At 41.1% G+C, this 20,818-nt stretch overlaps 2 protein-coding genes across 2 annotated transcripts in view; both read right to left on the bottom strand.

Moving 5' to 3' along the window:
• Positions 1 to 19,628, bottom strand: part of LOC147332397 (uncharacterized) — a 231,710-nt gene extending 212,082 nt beyond the window's left edge. Inside the window, exons 1-2 of the mRNA XM_086290799.1 lie at positions 19,589 to 19,628; positions 6,230 to 6,516 (exon numbers count right to left, since the gene is read on the bottom strand). Coding sequence (XP_086146925.1) covers positions 6,230 to 6,516; positions 19,589 to 19,628 — 327 coding nt within the window. The remainder of the gene's footprint in view (positions 1 to 6,229; positions 6,517 to 19,588) is intronic.
• LOC147332398 (uncharacterized) lies at positions 9,066 to 10,287 on the bottom strand. The gene is made up of 3 exons (XM_086290437.1): positions 10,142 to 10,287; positions 9,715 to 9,997; positions 9,066 to 9,587 (listed from the first exon to the last, which is right to left on the bottom strand). The coding sequence occupies exons 1-3, from the start codon at positions 10,231 to 10,233 to the stop codon at positions 9,066 to 9,068; spliced, it is 897 nt and encodes a 298-aa protein (XP_086146563.1). The 5' UTR covers positions 10,234 to 10,287.
• Positions 19,629 to 20,818: the final 1,190 nt, after the last annotated feature.

Here is a 20,818-nt window from a genome sequence, read left to right as displayed (position 1 = left end):
GGATCCTCCGTAGCAGAGTCAGACACAGTGACTGCCGAGACATCAACTGGGTCCAAGGGTCATGGCGTTTGGGCTCCAGCTAGTCACCACAAAAGGATGGATCCCATAAACACAGCAATAACCATGAAGGGGTTGGCGGAAATCCGGGAACACCAGACCAACGAAGTTCGAGAGGCTTTTGGGCAAAAAGGGGACACCTTCCTGTTCCTTTTCTGGAGAATACACAGATCGTTGTTTGAAATCGGGGCAGAATAATCCCCTGATCTGTGTCACGACTGAAGGGTTGTCTAACCCCTAAGGTTGAAGAATGAAGAGCAGAGGATCACCCAACTGGACGACACTGGTAGCTGCAGCAATAGAATAAAGGCTGAAAGCAGTGGGAGACAAGGAGAGTGTCATCTGGACCTGCTACTGTTGGAATCATAGTTTTTCTTGCATCTGAATTGCGCAAACACAGAGGTCATCCCACATATGGTTCGCCCCTCAGGGGGACAAAGGACCTCAGGAGTGAGAAGAGATGAACCCGGCCACACTGAATTGAAGGGTGTTTGTGAGGTCATTATTCTAATGACCTCATCAGGGGGAATTGTTAGATTATAATATTATTTTATGCCATGTTATACCCCTAATTAAAGATTGTGAATTATTATGTAGTTTTAGTTTGCATTATTCTCCTGAATTAGAAGAAGCTGATAACTATTACATTAGTTAAACTGATTTGCATTACATTAAACTGCTGACTTGTTGTGAATGAATGATATTGTTTTATGATGCATTATACTGCTGAGTTATAAGAAATCTAATTTGTCTGAGTAGAAGAGAACAGAGTGTGCTGGAGTTTTCTGCCCCATTTCAGCAGGAGCAGATAAACAGGGAGCCAAGGTCGTAGCTTAGGCGCTGTGTGAGAGAAAGCATGTGAATGTTTAGGCTTTGTATGATAAGGTGGAGGCACCAGAGGCTATAAAAGTTTGAGCAATGCTCCACCATTTTGAGATTTTGAGGCTGTCTGCATCAGTGTCCATCTCCCACGCGTGTGTTCATTAAAATCATCGTTTGACTCAACCCGGCCGGACCAGTGTTGTTATTGTGGTTTTTTCTCTTGTCTCCATCCCCAATATTTTGAACCTTAACACTACCTAAGGACTTAATATAATTCAAACTGACACATTTTTTAGACATTTCTTTTGAGTATCATTAAATATTATTGGCATTCATTTTATCAGTGCAAACTGTGCAGCTCATCTTTTTACAGTTTTTTCTGAATGCTTAAACCCTAACTGTGATTCTTACAGCACAATTCCTAAAACTATTAATACTTATAACAAAACCACTCACTGAGTTTGCAAAACTAAAAGCACAAACACTGCTTTGCACTCAGTTTGCAATTTTGTAACACACACTTTGCAAAACTGTAGGCACAATTCACTGCACAACACTCTTTTTGCAGAACTTTAAACACAACTCACTGCTTACACTCAATTACCAAATTTCCAACACACTCCTAGCAAAATTATAAGCACTATAAACAGGCCACAGGTAAGCTGTCTATGTGGAGTACAATGGAAGGAGCAGTAAGAGTGAGAAGAGTGAGAATCAGAGGAGGCCGAGGGAGAGGACGTGGAGGTGAAGAAGTTGGAGGAAGAGGACGTGGAGGTGAAGAAGCAAGAGGGTTAGAGGAAGTTAGAGGAAGAGGACAAGGAGGAGCAAGAAGAGGACGAGGAGGGGAAAGAGGAAGGGTAAGAAGAGTAAGAAACAGAATAACTGATGACATCAGAGCTACAATAGTGGACCATGTCATCAACCATGGGATGACCCTGAGGGAAGCTGGCCAACGGGTTCAGCCTAAACTGAGCCGCTACACTGTGGCAAGCATCATTAGGACATTTCGAAATGAGAATCGGTAAGTACTTTGTAGCACTGCCATACTCTAATGAGAAACACAACAGTGCCATACATGCAAAAATACTGAAATTGTTACTTTACAGAATTGCTAGACGTCCAGATGTTGGGGGCAGAGGCAGAATGTTCACCCCAGAGCAAGAGACCCATATAGTGAACATGGTGATTGCCAATAATGCAATAAGACTGCGTGAAATACAGCAGCGCATAATTGATAATGACACCATCTTTCAAAATATACACAGTGCAAGCATTTCTGCACTAAGTCGTGTACTTGCGCGCCACAGAATAAGAATGAAGCAAATTTACAGTTCCCTTCAAGAGAAACACAGAACGTGTAAAGCAACTGCGATATGACTATGTGCAGGTAAGCTAGTGTCATTGGTTCTGAATTTGGAAGTGCATACTGTAGTGCTGTGCAAGGGCCTGATGTGTTGCATTTGTTTTGTCTTGTCCAGAGAGTGATGGAACTAGAAGCAGATGCAATGGGACATGAGCTACTTTTTGTAGATGAGGCCGGTTTTAACCTCAGTAAAACCAGGAGACGTGGCAGGAACATTATTGGACACTGTGCCATCATCAATGTCCCAGGACAACGTGGTGGTAACATAACCATGTGTGCAGCTATAAGCCAAAATGGTGTTGTTCACCATCATGCAACCATAGGCCCATACAACACTGCACACATTATTGCATTCCTGGACACCTTGCATGACATGCTCACTGTTCAGAGACCAGAACAGACCCGATATGTCATCATATGGGACAATGTTAGTTTCCATAGGGCTGCTTTGGTCCGCAACTGGTTTACAGACCACCCATCCTTCATGGCACTCAACCTCCCTCCATACTCTCCATTCTTACAGTTTTTACCGAATGCTTAAACCCTAACTGTGATTCCTGTAGCACAATTTCTAAAACTATTCAGACTTATAGCAAAACCACTCACTGAGTTTGCAAAACTAAAAGCACAAAAACTGCTTTGCACTCAGTTTGCAATTTTGTAACACACACTTTGCAAAACTGTAGGCACAATTCACTGCACAACACTCAATTACCAAATTTCCAACACACTCCTAGCAAAAGTATACACATGTATGGCTATCATTAACACTAATTTGCCAACTGTCTGGCACACTTTCACATGTCAAAACTTTCTTAGATAATTAGTTCACTTTGCAATCAGCCTAAGCACTATAATACAGGTAAGCTGTGTGTGCGGAGTACAATGGAGCGAGCAGAAAGAGTGAGAAGTAGAGGAGGCCGAGGAAGAGGACGTGGAGGTGAAGAAGTAGGATGAAGAGGACGACAAGGACAAGGAGGAGCAAGAGGAAGACGAGGAGGGGGGAGAGGAAGCATGTTCACTGCAGACCACGTAACCCATATAGTCATTATGACGATTGCAAATAATCCTATACTTGGAAATAAACACTTGTGTTTGTTTTGATGTGTTTGAATAAACACCAGTACTTGAAGTTTGGATCCCTCTATGCTTATGGATCTATGACAGAAGTATGAGCTCAAACTGACATAGCCTACCTTGTGCACAGAGAAAGCAAAAGCCAGATGTGTTTTGTATTCATACCATCAGTGTGCAGTTGGCGCATTGTGTGCTTAGTAGATGATGGCTTGTGTGTACTGTTTGATACGGAAACACCATTTTTACGAAGGTGTGAAGAGTTACAGTTTTTTCTGAATGCTTAAACCCTAACTGTGATTCCTGTAGCACAATCTCTAAAACTATTCAGACTTATAGCAAAACCACTCACTGAGTTTGCAAAACTAAAAGCACAAAAACTGCTTTGCACTCAGTTTGCAATTTTGTAACACACACTTTGCAAAACTGTAGGCACAATTCACTGCACAACACTCAATTACCAAATTTCCAACACACTCCTAGCAAAAGTATACACATGTATGGCTATCATTAACACTAATTTGCCAACTGTCTGGCACACTTTCACATGTGAAAAGTTTCTTAGATAATTAGTTCACTTTGCAATCAGCCTAAGCACTATAATACAGGTAAGCTGTGTGTGCGGAGTACAATGGAGGGAGCAGAAAGAGTGAGAAGTAGAGGAGGCCGAGGAAGAGGACGTGGAGGTGAAGAAGTAGGATGAAGAGGACGACAAGGACAAGGAGGAGCAAGAGGAAGACGAAGAGGGGGGAGAGGAAGATGAGGAGGGGGGAGAGGAAGGGTAGGAAGAGTAAGAAATAGAATTGCTGATGACATCAGAGCTACAATAGTGGACCATGTAATCAACCGTGGAATGACCCTGAGGGTAGCTGGCCAACGGGTCCAGCCTAACTCGAGCCGCTACACTGTAGCAAGTACCATAAGGACATCTTGAAATGAGAATCGGTTAGCACAGTCACTTCGCACAAAGATTTGTAGCACTGGCATATGCCAATGAGAAACACACCAATACCATTGATGTAAAAATACTGAAATTGTTACTTTACAGAATTGCTAGATGACCAGATGCTGGGGGCAGAGGAAGCATGTTCACTGCAGACCAAGTAACCCATATAGTCATTATGGCGGTTGCAAATAATCCTATACTTGGAAATGAACACTTGAGTTTGTTTTGATGTGTTTGAATAAACACCAGTACTTGAAGTTTGGATCCCTCTATGCTTATGGATCTATGACAGAAGTATGAGCTCAAACTGACATAGCCTACCTTGTGCACAGAGAAAGCAAAAGCCAGATGTGTTTTGTATTCATACCATCAGTGTGCAGTTGGCGCATTGTGTGCTTAGTAGATGATGGCTTGTGTGTACTGTTTGATACGGAAACACCATTTTTACGAAGGTGTGAAGAGTTAATCTAGCTGTGTTTGCTTTTGCAAGAGAACTACAGTGTTTTGATAATTGGGTGACGGGTTTTCTTATTTGTGTGAAGAGTTTTGCAAAATTAGCCAATAGTTGCAAAAAAAGGGCTTAAGCAATCAGAAAAAACTGTAAGCAATCAGAAAAAACTGTAAATCCCATCGAGGAGTTCTTCTCTGCCTGGCGCTGGAAAGGTAGCCCTTTTACCGGCAATGGAGGAGGCATGTGGAGATATTGACCAGGCATCATGTCAGGCCTGGATACGGCATTCAAGGAGATATTTTCCCCGGTGCCTTGGACTGGAGGATATCGCATGCGATGTGGACGAAATGTTGTGGCCGGACCCAGAAAGATGACATGATGTAGGCTGATTGTCTCTTTTTTTCCCTTTTTTTTGTGAAATTCCTATTTTGTGTTCTGACTTTGTCTTGGTTTTGATGAATGTGAATAAACACCAATACTTGAAGTTTGGATCCTTGTATGTTTACATGACACTATGACAAAAGTGTGACCTCAAATTGACATCTGTACACAGAGAAAGCAAAAGCCAGATGTGTTTTGTATTCATACCATCAGTGTGCAGTTGGCACATTGTGTGCTTAGTAGATGATGGCTTGTGTGTACTGTTTGATACTGTTACGAGTTCAAAATTGGGGATGGAGACAAGATGAAAAACCAAAAGAACAACACTGGTCCGGTTGGGTTCAGTCAAACAATGATTTTAATGATCACACGCGTGGGAGATAAACACCGTACGCAGACAGCATCAGATCTCAAAATGGTGGAGCATTGCTCAAACTCTTATAGCCTCTGGTCCTCCCACCTTATCATAAAAGCCTAAACATTCACATTCTTTCTCTCACGGCGCCTAAGCTACGACCTTGGCTCCCGGTTTATCTGCTCTTGCTGAGATGGAGCAGGAAACTCCAGTATGTTTTGTTCTCTTCTAATCAGACAAATAAGACGATGACTTTCGGCGAACAGTATTTCTTATAACTTAGCAGTATAATGCATCATAAAACAACATCATTCATTCACAATAAATCAGCAGTCTAAGGTAATGCAAATCAGACTAACAAGTGCAATAGTTATCAGCTTCTTCTAATTCAGGAGAATAATGCAAACTAAAACTACATAATAATTCACAATCTTTAATTAGGCATAAAATAATATTGTAACCCAACATTACAATTTGACAATACGAAAACACCATTTTTACGAAGGTGTGAAGAGTTAATCTAGCTGTGTTCGCTTTTGCAAGAGAACTACAATGTTTTGATAATTGGGTGACAGGTTTTCTTATTTGTGTGTAGAGTTTTGCAAAAATAGCCAATAGTTACAAAAAATGTGCTTAAGCAATCAGAAAAAACTGTAAGTGTGAACTGCCAATGTAAACTTCAGTGGTCTGAGGGCTCCTCCTGTGGTAGTGTCGTGGTATAGCGGCTTAAACTCTGAAAGGCTTTTGTTCAGGTCTGCTGATGGGTTGTGTTACAGTGGCTCTCCTTCTGGCACAGTAATACACAGCTGTGTCTTCAGGCTGCAGATTTTGTCCTTTTAAGGTCACTGTGTTACTGGAAGAGTCTAATTCAATGCTGAACTTGTTCTTCAGTGAATCTTTGACAGTTTCATCGTCACTCATCCACTCCAGTGCTTTTCCTGCAGGCTGTCTGATCCAAGCTGTGTAGTAGCTGCTAAGAGAATAAGAGACCTGACAGGTGATGGTCAGATGCTGACCAGGCTGCACTAACATAGAGGCTGGCTGTGTCAGCTGTTCACACTTCGCACCTGTAAAAAAAACAAAATGTTTTGTGACAAATTCAAAATAAGAACAACTGCTGACTATGATAGCCTTAAACAGACTCACATTCAGCTGCCAAGAGCAGTAAAAGTGCTACAGAAAGCATCTCTGTTTGTCAACTTGAAGCGCTGTGAACTCCACTCCACAGTCAGATGTCTTGTTTTTATACATGAAAAACAGGAAGTCAAAAAGTTTGCATAGAAAACATTTAAAGCACCAGTGTTGGGCAAGTTACTTTGAAAAAGTAATTAATTATAGTTACTAGTTACTTCTTCAAGAAAGTAACTGAATTAGCAACCGAGTTACAAGATTCTAAAAGTAATTAATTATTTGAAAAGTAACTATTGCGTTACTCAAAAAAAGTTTAACCCTCTGGGGTCCACCGTATAATTGGCCATTTTTAACTACTTTTGATGGTTCCTCTACATTTCACCTTTAAAAACTATTTACTTTGCCTTGTTTGGTCTCATCCTTTTCGGCACAACCTCATGTGTCTGAATTCACAGTCATGTTTTCATTTTGATATACTGTATTAAAACAATTGATCTAAAATCAGACAAAAAACATAAAATCAGAGTAGAAAAAGTTATATTTTTTACTGTAACAACCACAAACATGTTTAATGAATCATATTTCATAACTTTAAATGCAAATATAAATTGTCAATTTGAAAACCATATGCACAAGTTTTGCAAACAAAGTTATTTGCAGTCATTTACCTTTTACCCCCCTTTTTATGACCATTTCAAACTATTTACTAGGGGTGCAACGATACTCGTATCGATATTGAACCGTTCGATACAGTGCTTTCGGTTCGGTACGCATATGTATCGAACAATACAAAATTTTTAATTTATTTTATCAACTTTCCTTCTGACAATGCTGTCTGTGTTGAGCGCTCAGTGGATCTGCGATCGACAGTGCAGCCTAGGCGGAGTAGTCGAACGCAGGTTCACTGAGCGCAGGGCAAGCTAGCGAGACAGAAGTTAAGCTCTCCTTGCAACATGGCAAATTGAACCTCCCCCACCCTAATTCTGTCACGGTCCGGGGCAGCGGCCGTGTGGAGAGTGGAAGGAGGACCCAAAACGCAGCACTTATTCAGATGTGAGGGTGATTTATTGTTAATAACAAACACAAAGTGGAGATGGCAAACAGAACTAAGGACGAAACTAAACTGGGATAACCTACACAGAGGAGTGGCAAACCTGAACATGAAGGGAGAACAGCAGGGAGAACACGCAGAGGATTACACCAGGTAGGAACACAGACGACGCGACCAGGAGCAGAGGAAATCACACGCTATAAATACACAAAGAGACACTGGGAAATCACACACAGATGGGGGAAACAGCTGGACCTGATTAACCTGACGAGACAGGGGAACACTAACACCAGGGACCAACAGAGGGAGCACAAACCCAGAACCCAGTGTCTAAAATCCCAAACACAAACCATCCCAAAACAGCCATGAATAATAATGAAAGTAATAACAATAAGTACATAAACATAAAGTCACTGAGTCATGGTCGCAGGACCATGACAAATTCAGATCTGGCGTTTGGAACTATTTTGGTTTTCATGTGACGTATGACCCTGAAGGTAAGCGCGTCATGGACTAAAGTAAAACAGTATGTTGGATGTGCCACGCAATGCTCAATTACATGGGTGGGAACTAGTGTGTTAGTGCAGTTAGCTCGTTAACTTGTTGGCCGTCCAGCGCCACGCATGGGGCGATCCGCGGTAGCTCGTTAACGGAGATTTGCCGTGTTGTGGCGTTAACGTCATTTCAACGAGATTAACGCTGACAGCACTAGTGGGAACACAACGAATATGACTGCACATTTACGCCGACATCATCCTAGTGCGAAGACAAGTGGAAGCAGACAAAAACAACAAGCACGCATGCTACAAACTTTACCCGAGTCATTTAGACAGCCGTTAGCACATGATTCTCCTTATGGGGACCTGATATGTTTACAGTTTTTCTCGATTGCTAAAACACATTTCCTGAAACTACGCCTCATATCCTCACAACAGTAAACACAAATCCATAACATCTCACTCAATTTCCCAAACATCCTATTTCCAGGTCAAAATGAAGCTCTACACCCAAAACTATTCACTCCTGCTGAAAAACCAAACTTTGCCCACAGACATCAAACACAAGCCCTCAAAAACACACACACTACAACAGAGTTTTGCACACTGGTACAATTAATTCAAAACAATAGTTCCAAAACAAATAGGTTGCTTATGGTTCTCCCCTTCAAAACCCTTGTCACATGATAAACACAAAAGACGCAACCAATGTATGTACAGTGGCACATTGTCATTCATGTACTATACAGTACAACACACACCAGAAACATTATCCCACCTCAGCATCTTGTCTTTGGTCTGGGTCAGGCCAGAGAATCTCATCCACATCACAGGCTATATTGGCCCCAGCCAGGCAGCGGGGGTAAAATCCTCTTGCATGCCTGATCCACCCCTGGCATGCAAGAATTAAGGTAGCATAAGGAAAAACTTGATATGTCTAGGCAGGCCTCTTCCATGGCCTGAAGGAGGTGAACATGGACATAAGGTTCTCGGTCACTTTCCACCGCCATGCCGAAAATAACTCCTCTATCGAGTTTAGAAAGGGAGAGTATGCAGGCAGAAAGATATTAGAAAACCTTGGGTTATTGGTAAACCAGTCACGAACCAGAGCAGCGCGATGGAAGCTGACGTTATCCCACACAACAACGTAGTGAGGCTGCTCTGGCTGTGCTGGTTCCCTGTAGTCCAGCTGGAACATATGTTGTCTTAAACCATCAAGAAAAGCAAGGAGAAGCATAGTGTTATAGGGTCCTAGTACGGCATGGTGGTGGAGTACCCCTCGTTGGCTGATGGCTGCGCACATAGTGACATTCCCCCCACGCTGATCAGGGACATTTACAATAGCCCGATGGCCAATTATGTTCCTCCCCCTTTTCCTTCTTTTGGTCAGGTTAAAACCTGCCTCATCCACAAAGATTATTTCATGGGGAACAGGCCGTCCTTCAATCTCAAAGATTCTCTGCAAAACACATAACACAGTAGAGTCAATCGGTACCCTGAACCACAGTTCAAGAGTGCTGAAATGGCAGCATAAACTGCCATGCTGTGATGGTACACAATACTTTATACAGTATCAAAACTCATACCTGAACATATTCCACACGTTGGTTTTTCACTCTGTCAGAGTTTCGTTCGAAAGGGACTCGGTATGCCTGTTTCATCCGGAATTGATTCTTTCGGAGGATGCGGTCAATTGTGGAGAGGCTGATGGCATGTATGCCTCGAAAAAGATGATCATCCTCAATCACTCTCCTTTGAATCTCTTGCAGGCGGATTACATTATTTGCAATTACCATGTTTACAAGTTCCCTCTCTTGCTCCTCCGACAAAAGCCTTAACCTGCCTCCACCAGGTGGTCGTCTCTGTGTCCTACAAAAATAGAAGCACTCATTACTGTAACTGTCACACATTCATTTTACAGGCAAATAATGGAAACATACTGAAACTCAAGACACATAAGTTCAGTAACTTAAACGTTACTGTACAAAGCAGTCTTACTGCAAGTACACCTACCTGTTTTCCTCCCTGAAGGTTCTGATGATGGAGGCAACAGTGAAGCGACTCAAATTTGGTTGTACTCGTTGCCCAGCCTCCCTCATAGTCATCCCATGGACAAGGACATGGTCAACTAAAGTGGCTCGAATTTCATCCGAGACTGACTGTCTTGTTGCCCTTGCTCTTCCCCTTCCTTGTCGCCATCGTTCTCCACCTCCTTCACCACGTCCTCCTCCACCTCTCCCTCCTCCCTGTTGTCCTAGACCACCTCCTCCTCCTCTTCCACCATGTCCTCCTCTTTCACCATGTCATGTCCTCTTCCTCCACCACGTCCTCCTCCTTCACCACGTCCTCTTTCTCCACCACGTCCTCTTCCTTTGCATCTCTTTGGATCCATTGTTTCAAACCTGAATGAGCTGACTTTGGCCCTTTTATCTATCCATCGCAGGTTCTGATTGGTGTGTGCTAAATTTTGACTCCTAGTGTTTCCACCTGGTTAATTGTGTGCTAATTGAGCTCAAGCTATGCTGACTTAAGTTAACATTATTGCATGCTAGTGCTTTCTAAATGACTACATGGTGTAAGCACTGTAAAATGTAGGGATTTGTGTGTAGAGTTTTGCAGTAACAGTTCACCAAATTTGAGTCATGTGTCAAAGCAGGGAATAGTGTTTATAGTTCAGGGAAATGGGTGAGCTTTTTGAACAATAGCGTTACGGTTTTGAAATTTTAGTTTAGAGGCCTGGTTATAGTGTTTAAGCAATCGAGAAAAACTGTAATATGCTGCTGAGAATATAGCCCAAAGGAAGCGTATAGTATAGCTTTTATTTTGGAAAGAGCCATTTCTCTGTAATAAACTCTCTTTTCCAAAGATGAGTGATTCCTCAATCAGATACAGGGCTCGCAAAATCGCTAGCCCCGGACGTCGGGCTAGCGATTTTGCGAGCCCTGTATCTGATTTTTCCAGTCGGGCTACCAAATCTATCTCTGCCCTGCCCATCGGGCTATCGTAGGAAGGAAAAATATATGTCAATGCTTTTGCATTCTTTCGGAAATGTAGCTGGGTAATTATGTCATTGGCATCGGTGAGCTACTGTCAATATGTGACATATTGAAATCGTGTTTGAATTTGTTTTTTGCTTTCACTTTGTGTAAAAGGATTTTTATTACTCACGTGTATAATGTTCATATATTTCAAAGAACATAGTGTACTTTTGTTGTCGTAACAGTCATTCTAAGCTTAGTAGTACAAGTTGTATCTTTCCATAACTGTCAGAGGATTTTTAAGTTTTATTGTCATGAAATGTAACTGAGTGATATACTGATAAGTGTTTATATTTCTGCTTATGCAAGCGTCTTTATATCATGAACTCTCTGAGGAGATCACAAGTTGTGAAAACCAGCTGTTATTGTTAGATTAAGTTCCAGGAACTGCATGTTCTCCCCACGAGTGAAGAGCGTGCAGCTAAGTTCCTGTTTTATCTTTGTTTTGCTATGTGACATCACTATACTGAGTGGATAAATAAAGATCTGCAGCACGGCTCGGTGTGAGTCTGTGAGTTCGCTCCTAGCTCTCACCCGTGCACGTTAACTCTGATCTCTTGTGACAGTGTCTTTATTCTCTTATTTTGTGATCGAACAATGTTAACTCTTAACACTTTGCAATCGCGTGAACTGTGTATAGAGAGCGACAGTACTGATTGGTGAGTGACGATAATTTGCGCACCAATTCCTCTGACATCATCTTATCAATCGTTCGCTTACTATGCAAACATGACAAGTGAAATCTCCCGCAGCAAGCTTAAACATGTGAGAGGTTGATCGCGCAGAGAATCGCTGAGCGTTATGTGAGTGCATGTGTAAAAGCAGCAGGATATATATTTTAGTTCTGCTGAGCCAAATAAGACAGGTCAGGGTGAAGAAGTGACAGCCAAAGAAAAGCTTACCACAAAACGGAGAAGTTATGACAAATCAGACTATAAGGCAAAAAGAAAGTGCAGCTTTATGGTTTCATGGACAAAAGAATTTCTGTGGCTGCAATATGACGAGCTAAATAACCAGGGCTGCACATAAGTGGTCCGCAGGTGCGCATTCGCTGTCAAAATAAAAAACGCGCACAAGATAAGAAGTTGCAACGCGTGTTTGCGTACATAAGATTTTCTGGAGGAGGACAGACATTTGTTTAGAACTCTTAAAGATGTCGAAGAAGCTCCTTTAAGCAATTACTGTGATGTTCCTCCACCTCCAAAGAAATGTCAGAAGGAGTCCGAACCACAAAAACAGCACGTATTCTCGGAAAAGTGGTTGCAGGAGGTGAGCTGGCTTCAAACAAATGATGAATGCACAGAGATGTGGTGCAGAATGCGGCGTGAAAATCCCACTCTAGCGGACAAAAACACTGCCTTTTATATGGACGCAAACGCGCGTTGCAACTTCTTATCTGGTGCGCGTCTTTTATTTTGACAGTGAATGCGAACATGCGGACCACTTATGTGCACCCGTGTAAATAACATAATGTTCTGCCGGGTGTGTTGTTGGTTTTCCCTCGATTTCTGAGTCGACCAGCGCCTTTGTTACTGGGACCAGTCATTTTAAGAAAGGCCCCCATTAGAACCCATGAGAAATGCAAGAAATGCATTATTACTCAGTCTGCAATATCTTTCCCAGAACAAACACCAATTGCAAATAGAACAGCGTACTATGTTGCAAAGAGTGAACTACCACTGGCAAAATTTAGCAGTCTTTGCAAACTTCAAAAAGCAAATGGCCTCGATCTTGGTTCCACTTGCCTCTTACCCCTGACTTCAGTGGAAATTTCAAATTCAGGATCTGACACAGACTGATTCATGTCCTACACAGTTCTTACAAGTTCATAGAAATTTTTGTTCAATTAGAACCAAGTATTTGAGTTGATGATTGTAATTTTTATACAATGTTGTAATTTGTTTTTCATCAATTTTTTGATTGATGTTTTGTTTCCTTTACAATATTATACTTTAATGTATAATATTGTAAAGGAAACAAAACAATCAAAAAATTGCTCTCTTTTTTATTCGGGCTACTTAAATTTATTTTGGGCTACCAAAAACTGAAGAGTCCCTGCCCGAAGGGCTACCAGGGATTTTGAAATTTTGAGAGCCCTGAGATATATTTATTTTTTTTATTACTTTTTTGTTTCAGCAACATTAAATTTAAAAACTGTACTTTTGAGTTAAAATATATATTTATAATTTTAATAAATGACAAATTAAAAAGGCATGAACATTTTTTTTGTATTGAAAAAATATCGAACCGTGACACCAAAGTATCGAACCGAACCGAACCGTGAATTTTGTGTATCGTTGCACCCCTACTATTTACATAACAATCAGCTGTTCTGCATTCAATAAGATGCTACACAAATTATTTGTGCCACTCCAAAAAAATAATTTCTGTCCACTATAAAGGAGAACATCACAGCCTGATACCTGCAGACCTGACAGCAGCAGGTGTATCACTCCTGTTTCTACCTCGAGACAGCAGCTCATTGTTCTGACACACAACACAAAACTATCCACAACACTACACAAGACAACACATTAACTACACACTCCAAACACGCTAAACGTCACAAATCTCTCACATCTCAAAACTCTGCTGTCTCTCTCTCTCTCTCTCTCTCGCTGTCACTCCTAAAACTTCCCCCTCTTCCTAAACAACCAAATGTCATGTTGCCATATCATTTTTGATTGGTCGACATTGTGCATTTTTCCACCAACACGAAAGGGCTGGGGTTTTTTTTGTTGTTCTTGTTGTAGTTGTTGTTGTTGTTTTGGTTTTTTTGCTCATAAGCAGAGAGTGCTTGCTAGCGCTGTCCTTAGACAGTAAACGTGACAAAACTATTGAGGAAAAAACGCCGCGTATATATTGTTTATCATGATTCTGGTTTTACGTGGCCTATCAACACAATTTAAAAACTGGTATATATCACCTTGTTGCTTTGTCTTTAAGTGGTCATGTGATTGGTTTACCACGACTACTTTATTCTTTTTGTCATGGCCGAGGCCGTTTCAAAGGGTGACAGGACTCAAATGCAGGACGCTGAACAGCACGTAAGTAGTACTTAAAGACGATGTTTAATTACTTGACAAAAATTTAAACAGGAAAGTGAATTTGACAAGTACGAAGGTGCCATAACAGAATCTAAGCAACAATCTGGTCCTGGTCAGAAGGAACAGCAGTTCCGGGAATTGGGCTGGAGAGCGAGTCACACTAGGTCCAGGAAAAAGGGGTCGGGGTCACTGTAACAGAGTGCAGACGTTCAGACACGGATAAGGAGACATAGGAATACACTGTTCGTTCAAAAACCTCCTTTGTACTGCGTACTTGCCGCGGGGGGTCGGAAATAACGTGGAGGGGTGAGTGGTCCGGGTGTGTAGTCCGAAACTCCTGGCGTAAAGGCAGGGAGGCAGGCAGGTGATTCGGGTAAACAACCTGTAAGACTGTTAGATGGTCCAATATCCAGGTTGAAGCTCTTCGGCGGAGATTGACAGTTCGGTGTGGCTATGAAAAAGGCGCACAAAAAGACAAACATTCAGTGAGGCGAGGTGATTCACAAAATGCACGCGGAATCATGGTGGTGGCCTACACTGACTGAAGTTAGCAGAGAATCTGGCGAAGAGAGGTTGAATACGCTGGCCTTATGAGTCCCTGGCTGGATTACCCACAGGTGAGAGCGATCAGCAAAACACTGAGGCCCCTCCCAGGGGTGGAGATGCCGGCTCGGAGAGAGACACACTGGCACACACCCAGACCATGACACTTTTTCAGTCAAACAGCAGCAACTCATGCGACTGTTTTGCCCCCTTAGCTCCAGGTGTTGTGCCAAAAAGTGATCGTCGGGCAGAAAGTGATTGCTGTCGGCGGGAGCTGTAGCGCCCAGATTACTTACAGCTACTTCCATAGAAGGGCAGGTCGGACCTCCACGCGCTTTCTGGACACAGATGCTGTAAAAAATTTAATAACAAACATGATTGTCCATAAAATTCTGAGCTCTATTGTGGGGGACAGCAGTCCACAATAGAAAAACAAAAACAAGAAACACAAAAAACAAGAAATGAAGTATTCTCAATCAATCAATCAATCAATCAATCAATCAATCAATCAATCAATCAATCAATCAATCAATCAATCAATCAATCAATCAATCAATCAGTCAATTAATTAATAGTACTTTACATATACATTTTGTGAGTAAAAGAAAACATAATTAAAATACAATGTGCTAAATTTGCTTAGATGAGAGGGTCCAGCTGTAGATCAGAGTAATAGGAAAGGATTTGTGAATGTCTGTGTGTTTTAGTTTGGTTTAGCTGTAGGCCTGAGAGTTTGTGTAATTGTGTAGAGGGAGAGGAGTTTATTGACACTGGGGGTCTGCCTGTCATAAAAGGAGACAGGAAGCTACAGTTGGGGGATGCTAGGACTGTATGGAACAGATAGGAAAGAGAGGAGAAGTCTGTTAGCTTTGTCCCTGAAATGTAATAAAAGCTCATAATTGTCATAACTTAGAAGTAGGTTTGCAGGAGACCCTCCAAAAGCTTAGCTGTAAAAGTAAGACAACAAGAGGTCAATGGCCCAGTGGATGCAAAGAGGAGATCTCAGTGCTTGTAATATGGTTTGTATGTTTTGTAGAGGAATTTGGTGTAGCTTGGGTGAGGGGAGATGACTTTATGATCGTCAGGAAGTCACATACATAGAGACATACACACAGTGCTTTAACTGTTATGACGCACACACACACACACACACTCTGGAATATTTCTAACATTTTGAATTATTTTCCAGTGTTAGAAAATCAGCACTGCTCAGTGTTAGCCATTGTTAATCTTCAAAACTGACTAGGTTACTTTTACACATATAACACTGTCAAAAGTATTAATTTAACACTCAACAGTGTTGTATTTAACACTCAGAGGTGTGGACCCTTAATAGACACTCTCTAGTGTTAATTTAACACTGGAGATTTTGCTGTGTGGGTAAGGGTCAAACACTGATGATTTATCTAACTGTACTGCAACAGAATGTCTTAACACTAAAAAGTAATTTAGTCTGACGCAACTTGTTAAAGGTCCCAATGAAACACATAGTCTCAGCCTATCTATAAACTCCCTGCATTTGTCTGACCTACTGTCAGACCACAAGTTGATAATTTTTGGCACAGTTTTAGAGAAAGTGTTGTCTTCCCAGATGCAATCTCTTTAGTATTCTGTCTTTAAAATGAATTCAGCAGTTTTCAGTTCTCCTGTGTAACGGGTTTGAATCAACAACTAGTTCTTTGACTTAGTTATGTTAGGATGCCTGGGTCGTTGACCCAGGGTTTTTTGAGTTTCTCTGCAGCTCCGCCCGGTCCGGCCTCCGCCTCTGCAGCTTCGTCTGCGCCTGCGGTCCCCATGCCGTCTGGTCCTGCTCGTCCCGTCCGGCCTGCTCGGCCTGCACGTCCCGCCCGGCCTGCACGTCCCGTTCGGCCTGTACGTCCTGCACGTCCCGTTCGGCTTGTACGTCCTGCACGTCCTGTGCAGCCGATGACTGGCCGTTATTGCCGTCGTGGACGGCCCCCTGAACTACGTCGCTGCCGGTGCCTCCCGCCTGCCCGGCCTCCTGAACTTTTCTCTGGGTTCTTGGGCGGTCAGCCTCCGGGCCGCCCCCCTGAACTTTTTCGAGACTGTTGCTTGGGCCTCTGCGCCTTTCATGGGCTCTTTTGTTTGTTTGCTTTTGGACTGTTCCTGGGCCTCAGTGCTGTTGTTTTGGACTTTGTTCCCTGTGTTTTGGTTTCTGGCTCGTTGTGTTTCATTTGTTTTGTGCCTTCCGTCCTGTTTCCCCCTCCGCCGACCCTGGTTGGGTTGTTTTTTGTTTTTGGTGTTCTGGTTTGGGCTGTCTGGAAGCCAGCCCTTAAGGGGGGGGGGGGGTACTGTTAGGATGCCTGGGTCGTTGACCCAGGGTTTTTGAGTTTCTTATATTATTTATTATTTCTAGTCTTTGCTTTCTTTGAGTTCTGTCTTATGGTTTATGTTTCTGTCTTCTCTAGTTGCTCTGTCTCCCCTGTCAGCTGTATCCCCTTGTCTAGTTCGCGTCTCTGTGTATCCTTAGTTGCTATATCCCCGTGTCCAGTCAGTGTCTGTGTCTGCCTTGGTCCCACGTCTCTGTTCCCTCTGTTGCAGTGCGTGCGAGTCTGTGTCTTTAGTTCAGTGTGTGTCATGTTTCCTGTTTTATTTTGAAGGTCCTTGTCTGAGGTTAATGCATCTGGTTTCGCTTCCCCTTGTCCCGTTAGGCCTGATTTGCCCCAGCTGTGTTTCCCTCCTGTTACCCATTCCCTGATTGCTCCCTCTGTGTATTTAAGCCCTGTGTTTCTCTGTGTCTGTGTCGCGATCTACCGTTTTCCTAGCTGTGTGTTCTGTCAGTCCTCTGGTTTAAGTTTATTTTGATTTTTTTCCAGTTATGTTCTGTTTGAGTTCAGCATTAAAGCTATTTCAGTTTACGTTTGTCTCTGGAGTCTGCACCTTGGGTCCTATTCCTGTCTGCACACAGCCGTCACACAACAAGTTAACTGGTTTAATAGTTTGTTTTCATCAATACTCAATCCCTGCTGGATCACTGATTACATTCATCATCATAGAAGAGAGTCATCACAGAAAAGATGAATGCCGATCCAAAAAATACAAATCTCAGAGCATTTGGTTTGGATTATAGAGATAAAAATGCATAATGATAAAATGGTGGAGCTGCTAATCTGGGAAAAATAATGGAGGACATTTGATATACAGTACTGTGCAAAAGTTTTAGGCAGATGAGAAAAAATGCTGTTAACAAATATTTAGTCCATAATTATAAATATACTAAGTCTAGATTTTTTTTTTTTTGCCACATTTGGATTACTAACAATTTTTTACTTCTCTTGTTTCTATTTAGAACTGATTATTATAAAAGAAACATATTCAGCAAGTTTGAGTCTACAAATGAATATTGGACTATATATAGTTATTTATGCTATATGTGATATCTTATATATTAAATACCTCCTTGAAAACAAATTGAGAAACAAACATCTTTGGTTTAGACTCTTTGGAAAAATAAGATAACAACAAGGATTTCTGTTAAAGCCGGTTTCTCATTACTGCAAAGATGAGCTGAGAGTGCCTCCTCTAGTGACATCATGCTACAAAAGTTTAAACGCTGCAGAGAGTTTGTTCAGGTCTGCTGATCGTTTGTGTTACTGTTACTGGATTGTGTTACTGGTCTTAAAAGCATCACTGGTCTGAAGGCTCCTCCTCTGGTGGCTTAATGTTACAACTATTCAGACACTGAAGAGTTTTTGTTCAGGTCTGCTGATGGTTTTTGTTACTATGGCAGGCTCTCTGGCACAGTAATACATAGCAGTGTCTTCAGGGTGCATATTTTGTCCTTTTAACGTCACTGTGTTGCTGGAAGAGTCTAACTGAACAATGAATTTGTTCTTTAGTAAATCTTTGACACTGACTCATCCTGACTCATGAAACAAGTGGTTAATAACCACATCGATGAAACAAGTGATTAATGTAGCAACTCCATTCTCTGGGTTTTTATTATAAGTGACACATTTAAGACACTTAATGAAAGTGCACTGCAGCACATAAAACAAAACAAATAGTTATATCTTATCTGGTTATATCTAAAAAACAAAAACAAAATACATTTAATGTCATGTTTTTCATTCTGTAATAACAGACTCAATTCTGCACAGTCATATGTCTGAGATCAGTGATCGTTCATAAGGCTAAGGGCTGAGTGAACCTAAATATTTAACAGTAAATGCCATACAACAACTTGGGACTGTGCTATTGATATTTTTTTTATTATTTTAGTTATGTTAACTGAAACTTGTAATTTAATAATCACATTATTTTATTATTGTTATTATTATTATTATTATTATTATTATTATTATTATTATTCACAACAACAACAACAACAACAACAACAACAACAACAATAATAAAATTAATAATAATACATTTATTATTTTAATGAAATTTATGATGAGTAAATCAATTAGTCTTTTGTGATGTTCAAGGAAATTCACCACACAAGTGTCAAAAAAGTGTGCTAAGTTGATTTTAGTCATGTGATTTGTAAGGAAAAAAAAGCAATGTTACAATGGAATCAACCAAGCAGCCATTTTTGGAGCTGAAGTTCATTTAAACAAGCTAAAAACGAGGTGAGATCAGTTTTTTTTTTCTCTTTTCAGTTGTTGACAGCAGTTATGTGACAATATAGCTGTGTACCAGCTGCTAACAGAATAAGAGACCTGACAGGTGATGGTGAGACGCTGACCTGGCTGCAGAGTCAAAGGGGCTGACTGTGTCAGCTGTTCAGACTTCACACCTGTTGGTGAAACTGTATCAGCTTATATTGCAAAAAAGCTCATACCCATAGCAAATACAAATCTACTTACATCCAGCTGATAAGAACAGTAATAGCGCTACAGAAAACATGTTTTCTGATGAAAGTGACATAATGTTAACACCACCCCACTGTCTGTTGTGCACTTCTATAGAAGACAGTACAGTATACTCCCTCCATTTGGCAAGAGAGCAACAGAGCTAATCAAGGATGGTACCATAATGCCAAATGCCAAAGAGAATTAATGTGTTTTTTGATATGACGTGAAACAGCTAATACAAACACAAAAGTGCGAGCCCGTTTAAAATGAACTTCAGGCAACACACAGATGACTGTTCTACACTAAAGTACAATAATCCAGGTAGGACGTGATAACAGAAAGAATAACTTTTTACAGCCCCTTTTGCAGGAGTTAGAAAAACAATCATGCCCAGATTTAGTCACTTATACCATAAACATCTTTGACTAAAAATGAGGAGACTGATCTTCATCAGCAGTTTGATTGGCACCTGGATGTCATCAGTGAAACAGGCAACATATACAATAAAAAAAAAATGAATTAAAAAAAGAATTGGAGCCAGAAACTCTACAAGTACAGGGTGCTGTTGTAGAGAATCTTCTATTGGTCAGATATGATTTGATTTATATCAGAATCATACTTTTCATTGCTGACTTCATGTTCTAGATGAGAGCGCGCAAAAATAGTTTGTCTCCTTGAGTCAAAAGTGTCTTTAAAAATGCAAGGCGGATCAACAGTATATTTGTATTTATTATTGCTCTTAACTCATTCTGTGAAGCACTTTGGCATACCTGTGGTTTTTTAAATGTGCTATATAAATAAAATTGTATTGTATTGTAACAGTGTGAATTTGTTATTCAGGGGGAGCAAGAAGAAGCAGCCAGACACATGACTAGGGATGGGTATTGATAAGATTTTCACGATTCCGATTCCATTTTCGATTCTGTTTAACGATTCGATTCTTTATCGATTCTTTTTAAAAAAGGAGAACACTAAGGTCGATTAGCTTAGAACTTTGTTTTATATCTTCTTTTTGAACAAGATAGAAATTTAGGCGTAACATGGCCTTACAAACCCAACAGTGAGATCTTAAGAAATCCACAGCCTACGGCTCTTCAATGGGGTGTCACTGGGTCCCCAGGAAAAAAGATTGTAAATGTAAAATAAATATTCTTCTGTAGCAATAACAAAGTATAACATAAATTATTCAGTAGCAAATACAGAAGAATATTCAGTAATGTCCCTGCCTACAATTAAACACAT

The sequence above is a fragment of the Aulonocara sp. 'chitande type north' Nkhata Bay genome, linkage group LG4 (genome assembly GCF_057382095.1).
Source record: "Aulonocara sp. 'chitande type north' Nkhata Bay isolate Kocher_YH1m ecotype deep benthic linkage group LG4, A_spYH_male_GT1.1, whole genome shotgun sequence".
In the NCBI taxonomy this organism is placed as follows: Eukaryota; Metazoa; Chordata; class Actinopteri; order Cichliformes; family Cichlidae; genus Aulonocara; species Aulonocara sp. 'chitande type north' Nkhata Bay.
The sequence above is the reverse complement of the archived record's forward strand: the minus strand, read 5'-3'. Positions and strand labels throughout refer to the sequence as shown.

Bases quoted from the DNA above. Each gene is read 5' to 3' on its own strand.
- LOC147332398 (XM_086290437.1), bottom strand. From the start codon at position 10,233: ATGACTATGAGGGAGGCTGGGCAACGAGTACAACCAAATTTGAGTCGC. The intron at 9,998-10,141 runs GTAGGTGTACTT...CTATTTTTGTAG, and splicing joins ACCTTCAGGGAGGAAAACAG to GACACAGAGACGACCACCTG. The intron at 9,588-9,714 runs GTATGAGTTTTG...TGTGTTTTGCAG, and splicing joins AACGTGTGGAATATGTTCAG to AGAATCTTTGAGATTGAAGG.